This window comes from Oncorhynchus mykiss, chromosome 7 (genome assembly GCF_013265735.2).
Source record: "Oncorhynchus mykiss isolate Arlee chromosome 7, USDA_OmykA_1.1, whole genome shotgun sequence".
Lineage (NCBI taxonomy): Eukaryota > Metazoa > Chordata > Actinopteri > Salmoniformes > Salmonidae > Oncorhynchus > Oncorhynchus mykiss.
In genome coordinates this window covers 5,912,238-5,923,056 of record NC_048571.1, presented here as the reverse complement: position 1 = coordinate 5,923,056, position 10,819 = coordinate 5,912,238, and the positions used below count along the sequence as shown (strand labels likewise).

At 48.2% G+C, this 10,819-nt stretch overlaps 1 protein-coding gene across 2 annotated transcripts; it reads right to left on the bottom strand.

Moving 5' to 3' along the window:
- Nucleotides 1–474: 474 nt before the first annotated feature.
- Nucleotides 475–8,147, bottom strand: LOC118965222 (uncharacterized transmembrane protein DDB_G0289901-like). Of its 2 annotated transcripts, XM_036982193.1 has the most exons (3): nucleotides 7,800–8,147; nucleotides 4,167–4,725; nucleotides 475–4,117 (listed from the first exon to the last, which is right to left on the bottom strand). In XM_036982193.1, exon 3 carries the CDS (start codon nucleotides 3,207–3,209, stop codon nucleotides 1,383–1,385), a length of 1,827 nt encoding a protein of 608 aa, XP_036838088.1. In that variant the 5' UTR covers nucleotides 3,210–4,117; nucleotides 4,167–4,725; nucleotides 7,800–8,147; the 3' UTR covers nucleotides 475–1,382. The 2 variants fall into 2 exon arrangements, with proteins under 2 accessions (XP_036838088.1, XP_036838087.1); XM_036982192.1 differs by having other exon boundaries at nucleotides 475–4,725.
- Between the last annotated feature and the right edge of the window lie 2,672 nt (nucleotides 8,148–10,819).

The window sequence follows — 10,819 nt, the reverse complement described above, 5'->3', positions numbered from 1 at the left end:
TATAGCTATGACCGCGAGACACTGAGGAGACAGGACAGTGTGTGTTTGTGTGTAGTGTGTGTGTGCTAAACACATGACCCCGTCCTGCCAGGCCGCCACCCATCTGTTCTCTTCTGATGAGATCTATCTCCTATGAACTTTAAAGCTACAGCAGCTGGGTAGTGTCTGTCACAGTGCAGTGGAGGGCAAGGTACTCTCACTCCCTCACTCACACACACACGGGTCACTGGGGTCATATATGTGTATGTTATGGGCTGTCATTGAGCTGTTTAGTAGAAACGTCTAGAGGCTGTGATAATGTTGGATCATTTGAATAATTGCTGCTGTATTACTTGAACTATAGATACATAGATTAGTGTCTGGGACACAATCATCGTCTGTTCAAAGCTAGTGCTTATCAGCTAAAGAAATACCAAACTTGAAGTAGAAAATGTCAATTGAAGGCCGGTATGTTTTCGCGAGCTTCTAGATGCAAAGCTTTGGAGAGGTCTTAGAAAGATATCTTTACCTTGCTATTCTTGTTGTAGTAGGTCATCAGAAAGATGGAGCAGAACTCACCACCTCAACTCAACAAAGTTTTGGTGAAAAGTTGAAGAGCTACACAGTGCTTCCACTTCTGCCCAGCGGGTGTATTTGACTCACACAGCTCCTCAGCAGAGTTTATTTATAGAAGGTCTCAGTGGCTGGGTACCATCTCTGTCTGGAGAGGATGAGGTAAGTGCTCAACTCTTCCCTGATTTCCAGCTTGACCTGTGGGGGTGTGTGGCAGTACACTGAATGCTTCAACATGTGTTTGGTGCTCCTCATATTCTGTGGGATGGATGAGTAGTCTGTTTGTTTAAGAGCTGTTCACTTTTAATGGGCTCTCTGCTCTGCTGCCCCAGCCACTAGGACTCATCAGGCCACTAGATCTACAGAGTTCTCTTGACGTGCCCACACACACACACACACAACAGTACTTTAGTATTTTTTTGACTCCAACTAAGTCATATTTCGGAATACATTACCCAGCGAGCACACAACGTTCTGAGAACCATATGTTTCTTAGAGCACGGTGAGAGAGGTTGTGCTCTGATTATTTTGTAAACAACCTAACACCTTTCTGGGAATGGTGGAGGTCAGTTGCTTGGTTCTGCAACATTGTCAGCACATTTAAGGCATTTTACAAAAAAACAACTATTTTCTTGGTATTTCATTCCTTTAACAGAATGTTTCCTAAAAGGTCAAACATGGTTACATTTAATTAAACGTTTTATTATTTTTTTGATTACCTTGAATGTCACTTCTACTTTTTAAAAGTTATTTTCAATTGGAAATTACATTAAGTACTGAGCTTGAACAGACAGTTTCATGTCCTGTAAATTAAGTCCATTATCATCGTTCTAAATTACCAAAAGTGTCATCATGGACTTGTTGTTCAGAGTCCCACGCCGCTGCCCAGAGTCCCACGCCGCTGCCCAGAGTCCCACGCCGCTGCCCAGAGTCCCACGCCGCTGCCCAGAGTCCCACGCCGCTGCCCAGAGTCCCACGCCGCTGCCCAGAGTCCCACGCCGCTGCCCAGAGTCCCACGCCGCTGCCCAGAGTCCCACACCGCTGCCCAGAGTCCCACTGCACTGTCCAGAGTCCCACGCCGCTGCCCAGAGTCCCACTGCACTGTCCAGAGTCCCACTGCACTGTCCAGAGTCCCACGCCGCTGCCCAGAGTCCCACTGCACTGTCCAGAGTCCCACTCCGCTGCCCAGAGTCCCACTGCACTGTCCAGAGTCCCACGCCGCTGCCCAGAGTCCCACGCCGCTGCCCAGAGTCCCACGCCGCTGCCCAGAGTCCCACTGCACTGCCCAGAGTCCCACGCCGCTGTCCAGAGTCCCACTGCACTGTCCAGAGTCCCACGCCGCTGCCCAGAGTCCCACTGCACTGCCCAGAGTCCCACTGCACTGTCCAGAGTCCCACGCCGCTGCCCAGAGTCCCACGCCGCTGCCCAGAGTCCCACTGCACTGCCCAGAGTCCCACGCCGCTGTCCAGAGTCCCACTGCACTGTCCAGAGTCCCACGCCGCTGCCCAGAGTCCCACTGCACTGTCCAGAGTCCCACGCCGCTGCCCAGAGTCCCACTTCCGCTGCCCAGAGTCCCACTGCACTGCCCAGAGTCCCACTGCACTGTCCAGAGTCCCACGCCGCTGCCCGGAGTCCCACGCCGCTGCCCGGAGTCCCACGCCGCTGTCCAGAGTCCCACTGCACTGTCCAGAGTCCCACGCCGCTGCCCAGAGTCCCACTGCACTGTCCAGAGTCCCACGCCGCTGCCCAGAGTCCCACGCCGCTGCCCAGAGTCCCACGCCGCTGCCCAGAGTCCCACGCCGCTGCCCAGAGTCCCACGCCGCTGCCCAGAGTCCCACGCCGCTGCCCAGAGTCCCACGCCGCTGCCCAGAGTCCCACGTCGCTGTCCAGAGTCCCACTGCACTGTCCAGAGTCCCACGCCGCTGCCCAGAGTCCCACGCCGCTGCCCAGAGTCCCACGCCGCTGCCCAGAGTCCCACTGCACTGCCCAGAGTCCCACGTCGCTGCCCAGAGTCCCACTGCACTGTCCAGAGTCCCACTGCACTGTCCAGAGTCCCACTCCGCTGCCCAGAGTCCCACGCCGCTGCCCAGAGTCCCACGCCGCTGCCCAGAGTCCCACGCCGCTGCCCAGAGTCCCACGCCGCTGCCCAGAGTCCCACGTCGCTGTCCAGAGTCCCACTGCACTGTCCAGAGTCCCACGCCGCTGCCCAGAGTCCCACGCCGCTGTCCAGAGTCCCACGCCGCTGTCCAGAGTCCCACGTCGCTGTCCAGAGTCCCACTGCACTGTCCAGAGTCCCACGCCGCTGCCCAGAGTCCCACGCCGCTGCCCAGAGTCCCACTGCACTGTCCAGAGTCCCACGTCGCTGTCCAGAGTCCCACGTCGCTGTCCAGAGTCCCACGTCGCTGTCCAGAGTCCCACGTCGCTGCCCAGTCCCACGCCGCTGCCCAGAGTCCCACGCCGCTGCCCAGAGTCCCACTGCACTGCCCAGAGTCCCACGTCGCTGCCCAGAGTCCCACTGCACTGTCCAGAGTCCCACTGCACTGTCCAGAGTCCCACGTCGCTGTCCAGAGTCCCACGTCGCTGCCCAGAGTCCCACTCCACTGTCCAGGGGGTGGGTGAGCAGCCAAAGTGAAGGTGTTAAAGCAGTCCTTTCTCATCCATCAGAGGAAGAAACACAACATTTATCTGTTACTAGGCAGCCAGAGATAGTGTCTCCTAGCAACCTGAGCTACCTGCAGCAGGGGGGAGGTGAGTGATGCAGTGGTGAGGACCATGTGATGGCTGCTGCAGCTCTTGGAGAGCTCAGAACAAAATCTCTGGCTTGGCTGGAGCAGGGAATGATGACATCACCGCAGCAACGCTGTATGAGATGGGAGGAGGAAGAAGCAGAGGAGAGGAAGGACACATGAAGGTGGACTAGGGATGCTGGTGGTAGGGAGGGATGCTGGCAGTGGCAGGGAGACATCTCTTTTTTGATCCAGTACTGTAAAGCTTAGCAGCAGCTGGGATACCAGGGAACAATTTCTTCCAAAAATAGTTATGGTGCTCCTGTCCTCATGCTGAGCTTATTTAGATCATTGGATGTGCATTGGACACTGTATCCTGTGTTTGATTAAAGGGATATGATATGATGCCATATGAGTGGGGATGCAGAGAGGGGCTAAGGCCTACTTCCTCTGTCAATTCACTATCTGTTCGAATAGGTTACTATTACTATACTAGAGCAGGGGTTCCTAAACTTTTTCAACTTGTGACCCAAAATGACCTTCCCCTGTGACCCTAATCGTTCTTCAATGACCTAAATTAAGAGATATACAAATAGTGTGTGATTATAGATTATTCCTGTAACTCGCGACACACCTCAGATGCCCAGGGCCCACTTTGGGTCCACTCATGGTTTAAGAAACCATCCTCAAGAGGATGGGCACGATTCCTTTATCTCTCTTGTACTTTCCTCTGTGTTAATTGAGGACAATGCAGCAGCTCTAAGAATAGCAAAGTGAAATCAGTGGAGGTCAGCTTTAGCTCAGCGCATTAGAGGAGCCGCAGTGTCAATAGAGCTGACCTCTCCGCTCCGTTGGGATCTTGGATGAGTCAGTGTCAATAGTGCTGACCTCTCTGCTCCGTTGGGATCTTGGATGAGTCAGTGTCAATAGTGCTGACCTCTCTGCTCCGTTGGGATCTTGGATGAGTCAGTGTCAATAGTGCTGACCTCTCTGCTCCGTTGGGCTCTTGGATGAGTCAGTGTCAATAGTGCTGACCTCTCTGCTCCGTTGGGATCTTGGATGAGTCAGTGTCAATATTGTTGACCTCTGCTCCGTTGGGATCTTGGATGAGTCAGTGTCAATAGAGCTGACCTCTCTGCTCCATTGGGATCTTGGATGAGTCAGTGTCAATAGTGCTGACCTCTCTGCTCCATTGGGATCTTGGATGAGTCAGTGTCAATAGTGCTGACCTCTCTGCTCCGTTGGGATCTTGGATGAGTCAGTGTCAATAGAGCTGACCTCTCTGCTCCGTTGGGATCTTGGATGAGTCAGTGTCAATAGTGCTGACCTCTCTGCTCCGTTGGGATCTTGGATGAGTCAGTGTCAATAGAGCTGACCTCTCTGCTCCGTTGGGATCTTGGGTGAGTCTGTGTGACGTCTCCTTCCCCTCAGTCTTTTGTTCCACTTGCTGCAGAGAAAAGAAGAGAACCAGCTCATAGATTTGAATATCCACTGTTGAAATGGGAAACCAAATCTGGTGATATGACACCACTTTTAAATCCCAATGACACCCTTTACCCTACTGTTTGGTGTACTGCTTTTGACCAGATCCCTACCTGGTCCTATATGGGCTATGTGTACCATAGGGGGAGCCCATCTTGTTGGGTTCAAGAGTTGGACTGTGTATATTACCTCCCTTCAAGTAGTCTCGTTTGAAGTAAATCGAGTAGCTGGCTAGCATGGACGCAAAATGTAGTTCTGGGTGAAGAGATTACCCTTCTAGTTCCCAAATCTCTTTCTAACACATCTGAAACCTCTCACTTTCCCCATGCCTGTTTCTTAAGCCCTTGTCTAGACTAATCCACAACTAGAGTCTAATGTAATGTATCTGCCCTTCCCTGCTGTGCTGCAAGTGGATTTATGAGAGCTGGATCTGTAGCAGCCATGTCTAGCTACATACGTTTCCATTCTTTTTTTGTTGTCATACAGTGATCATCTCCACACAGGATTTACCCACTTATGGTTGCCATCTATGATGCTTTGCTCTGAGCCAAGGTGCTTCAAGTCAATGTGGGCTTGAAGCTGGAGCCCACATCACAAGGTTTGACACATTCTATAAGGAATTAAAATGACCTGTGGGAGATGTTGAACTTAATCAGATACCTCATGACATCATCAGATCGGCCCATCCCAGTAGAGACTAGATTATGTTTCAGGAGGTGCTGCATTACAGCTGCCTGCTTCAATCGGTATGTGCCCAATGTGTGAATTGGGAAAGGGGGAAACCTAGTCAGTTGTACAACTGAATGCATTCTACTGAAATGTCTTCCGCATTTAACCCCTCTGAATCAGAGAGGTGCAGGGGGCTGCCATAATTGACATCCACGTCTTCGGTGAACAGGGAACAGGATATAGCTGCCTTGCTCAGGGGCAGAACGACAACCTTTTGGTTACTGGCACAATTGGTAAAGCTATCCAGCAGATTGTCAGATGTTCCTTCAGAGAAACATTTGTTTGCCTTTATATTGTCTAACGATTATATCTGTGACATTTCCTGGAATATGACATTTATGGATCAGTATGTGAAACGTCCAGCAGCAGGGAGACAGACTAGCAGGATGTATTTTCCCCTCTAATATCTCTGAGAAGACGAGTCTGTCCAGGACAAGCTGTCAAACTCACTGAGCTGTGTCATAGAATATTACTAGCGCAAATTGCCAATATGCTGGACTGTAGAGAGAGCATGATGGGAACTCTGCTGCAGCAATCTTGATTCCCTGTCTTGTCTATCCACCAAACCTAGTCTCTGTCCATCAAACCTAGTCTCTGTCCACCAAACCTAGTCGCTGTCCACCAAACCTAGTCTCTGTCCACCAAACCTAGTCTCTGTCCACCAAACCTAGTCTCTGTCCACCAAACCTAGTCTCTGTCCACCAAACCTAGTCTCTGTCCACCAAACCTAGTCTCTGTCCACCAAACCTAGTCTCTATCCACCAAACCTAGTCTCTGTCCATCAAACCTAGTCTCTATCCACCAAACCTAGTCTCTGTCCACCAAACCTAGTCTCTGTCCATCAAACCTAGTCTCTGTCCACCAAACCTAGTCTCTATCCACCAAACCTAGTCTCTGTCCACCAAACCCAGTCTCTGTCCATCAAACCTAGTCTCTATCCACCAAACCTAGTCTCTGTCCATCAAACCTAGTCTCTGTCCACCAAACCTAGTCTCTGTCCACCAAACCTAGTCTCTGTCCACCAAACCTAGTCTCTGTCCACCAAACCTAGTCTCTGTCCATCAAACCTAGTCTCTATCCACCAAACCTAGTCTCTGTCCACCAAAACTAGTCTCTGTCCACCAAACCTAGTCTCTGTCCATCAAACCTAGTCTCTGTCCATCAAACCTAGTCTCTGTCCACCAAACCTAGTCTCTGTCCACCAAACCTAGTCTCTGTCCACCAAACCTAGTCTCTGTCCACCAAACCTAGTCTCTATCCACCAAACCTAGTCTCTGTCCACCAAACCTAGTCTCTGTCCACCAAACCTAGTCTCTGTCCATCAAACCTAGTCTCTGTCCACCAAACCTAGTCTCTGTCCACCAAACCTAGTCTCTGTCCACCAAACCTAGTCTCTGTCCACCAAACCTAGTCTCTGTCCATCAAACCTAGTCTCTATCCACCAAATCTAGTCTGTCCACCAAACCTAGTCTCTGTCCATCAAACCTAGTCTCTGTCCACCAAACCTAGTCTCTGTCCATCAAACCTAGTCTCTGTCCATCAAACCTAGTCTCTGTCCATCAAACCTAGTCTCTATCCACCAAACCTAGTCTCTGTCCACCAAACCTAGTCTCTGTCCATCAAACCTAGTCTCTGTCCACCAAACCTAGTCTCTGTCCATCAAACCTAGTCTCTGTCCATCAAACCTAGTCTCTGTCCATCAAACCTAGTCTCTGTCCATCAAACCTAGTCTCTATCCACCAAACCTAGTCTCTGTCCATCAAACCTAGTCTCTGTCCACCAAACCTAGTCTCTGTCCACCAAACCTAGTCTCTGTCCACCAAACCTAGTCTCTGTCCACCAAACCTAGTCTCTGTCCACCAAACCTAGTCTCTGTCCACCAAACCTAGTCTCTATCCATCAAACCTAGTCTCTGTCCATCAAACCTAATTTCAGCATTACTGCACAAATGGAAGATGTGGAAGGGGGAAAGAGTAAGGAACTTGTCTTTCAGCTCTGCATTAAAAAACTAAATTGGTTAAAGAAAATTGTGATAAATAAAAAAGTATACCAGTTTCATTTCAGGACAAAAAAAGAACAACTGTGCCATATAGATTGTAAAAAAGATTTTCTATGTACCGATTCCAGCAGATTCTGCAGCGAGGAGGCAGAGTCATTAGATCATTTATTTTGGTACTGTCCATACATAGCTTGTTTTTGATCACAGATCCAGGAATGGCTAAAGAATTGCAACATTTACCTGGAGCTAACTCTGCAGATAACACTACTGGGTGATTTGAAGTCATAGTGTAATGTCTGCTTCCAACTCACACTCTCAAACACGTAGATCCCCTGAACACAGCTCACTTTCCAGCCCACTTTCCAGCTCACACTCTCAAACACACAGATCCCCTGAAGGCCACTCACCCTCCAGATCCCAATCACCTGAATTCTGATCACCTGTTCACACACCTGTATGTCATTATCACACCTATTTAGTTCATTTCTTTGCACCCAATCTTTGTCAGGTATTGTTTGTTTTGTGACACACGGCGGTTTGAAGTGCTGGGTATCCCGTGATTGACTCCTCCCGGCGTATGATCGTTTTTGTCTGCCTCACTAATGACTCCTTTTGTCTATTCCCTGCCTGTACTTTAGCCTATCGGATTTCCTGTTATCAACCTATTGCCTGATCTCCCGGACTATGTTACTAGGCTTTTCCCTGCCTGTACTCTTGCCTTTTTGGACCCCAGCTCTCTGCCTCCCTTCATGTTCATTACACATAGTCAACTGATCAATAATATAATAATACTTTCAGCAGAAAATGCTATCTCTAATTTACATTCTGAAACTATGAGAATGTGAAACGTCACAGCACAGTTGAAACATATATGGCAAATAGATATCCAATATGGATGGTGTTAAGAGATAGATGGGAGGGGTTGAATGGAGCTGGAGGGTGGGACTAATAACAAGATAACATGTCAAATATACTGTGTCTGTAAAATGGATATAGATTCAGAACTTTTGTTAAATATTACAGTAAAAAATTTATGGCAAATATAAATCAAACTGGATGGACATCAGAAATAGATGAGGTTGAGGGGAGAACTAAGAACAAAACATAACTATTGTAAAATAGATTGTGTCTGTAAAATGTATATAGTATGTATAAACTGGAAGTAGAAGCCTAAGTGTTGTTATTCATTAGTTTACTCAGATTAGGAGAAGGAGGGGTGGTAGGGTTAGTGGAAAATAATAAAGGAAAGTATATTTAAAAAATATATGTATATAAACTCAGCAAAAAAATAAGCGTCCTCACGGTCAACTGGGTTTATTTTCAGCAAACGTAACATGTGTAAATATTTGTATGAACATAACAAGATTCAACAACTGAGACATAAACTGAACAAGTTCCACAGACATGTGACTAACAGAAATTTAATAATGTGTCCCTGAATAAAGGGGGGATCAAAATCAAAAGTAACAGTCAGTATCTGGTGTGGCCACCAGCTGCATTAAGTATTACAGTGCATCTCCTCCCCATGGACTGCACCAGATTTGCCAGTTCTTGCTGTGAGATGTTACCCCACTCTTCCACCAAGGCACCTGCAAGATCCCGGACATTTCTGGGGGGAATGGCCCTAGCCCTCACCCTCCGATCCAACAGGTCCCAGACGTGCTCAATGTGATAGAGATCCGGGCTCTTCGCTGGCCATGGCAGAACACTGACATTCCTGTCTTGTCTGGTCCAGTGATGGTGGGTTTGTGCCCATAGGTGACGTTGTTGCCGGTGATGTCTGGTGAGGACCTGCCTTACAACAGGCCTACAAGCCCTCAGTCCAGCCTCTCTCAGCCTATTGCGGACAGTCTGAGCACTGATGGAGGGATTGTGCGTTCCTGGTGTAACTCGGGCAGTTGTTGTTGCCATCCTGTACCTGTCCCACAGGTGTGATGTTCAGATGTGCCGATCCTGTGCAGGTGTTGTTACACGTGGTCTGCCACTGCGAGGACGATCAGCTGTTCATCCTGTCTCCTTGCAGCGCTGTCTTAGGCGTCTCACAGTACGGACATTGCAATTTATTGCCCTGGCCACATCTGCAGTCCTCATGCCTCCTTGCAGCATAACTAAGGCACATTCACACAGATGAGCGTGGACCCTGGGCATCTTTCTTTTTGTGTTTTCAGAGTCAGTAGAAAGGCCTCTTTAGTGTCCTACAGTGGAAGTCAGAAGTTTACATACACCTTAGCCAAATACATTTAAACTAATTGTTTCACAATTCCTGACATTCAATCCTAGTAAAAATGTCCTGTCTTAGGTCAGTTAGGATCACCACATTATTTTAGGAATGTGAAATGTCAGAAAAATAGCAGAGAGAATGATTTATTTCAGCTTTTATTTCTTTCATCACCTCATCTGCACAAACTGTATATATAGACCTTATCTATTGTATTATTGACTGCATGTTTGTTTATTCCATGTGTAACTCTGTGTTGTTGTTTGAGTCACACCGCTTTGCTTTATCTTGGCCAGGTCGCAGTTATAAATGAGAACTTGTTCTCAACTAGCCTACCTGCTTAAATAAAGGTGAAAAAAAACAATAATTCAGAAGTTCACATACACTGAATTAGTATTTGGTGGCATTGTTTGTTTAACTTGGGTCAAGCGTTTCGGGTAGCCTTCCACAAGCTTCCCACAATAAGTTGGGTGAATGTTGGTCCATTCCTCCTGACAGAGCTGGTGTAACGGAGTCAGTTCAGCCCACAAATCTTCTATAGGATTGAGGTCAGGGCTTTGTGATGGCCACTCCAATACCTTGACTTTGTTGTCCTTAAGCCATTTTGCCACAACTTTGGAAGTATACTTGGGGTCAGTGTCCATTTGGAAGACCAAGCTTTAACTTCCTGGCTAATGTCTTGAGATGTTGCTTCAATATATCCACATAATTTTCCTCCCTCGTGATGCCATCTATTTTGTGAAGTGCACAAAATAGATGGCATCACAAAGTACCCCCACAACATGATGCTGCCACCCCTCCAAACATAACGATGGACATTATGGCCAAACAGTTCTATTTTTGTTTCATCAGACCAGAGGACATTTCTCCAAAAAGTACGATCTTGTCCCCATGTGCAGCTGCAAACCGTAGTCTGGCTTTTTTATGACGGTTTTGGAGCAGTGGCTTCTTCTTTGCCGACCGGCCTTTCAGGTTATGTCGATATAGGACTCGTTTTACTGTGGATATAGATACTTTTGTCCCTGTTTCCTCCAGCATCTTCACAAAGTCCTTTGCTGTTGTTCTGGGATTGATTTGCACTTTTTGCACCAAAGTACATTGATCTCTAGGAGA

Excerpts from the sequence above, each read along its gene's own strand:
- LOC118965222 (XM_036982192.1), bottom strand. The coding sequence starts at position 3,209 with ATGAGAAAGGACTGCTTTAACACCTTCACTTTGGCTGCTCACCCACCC.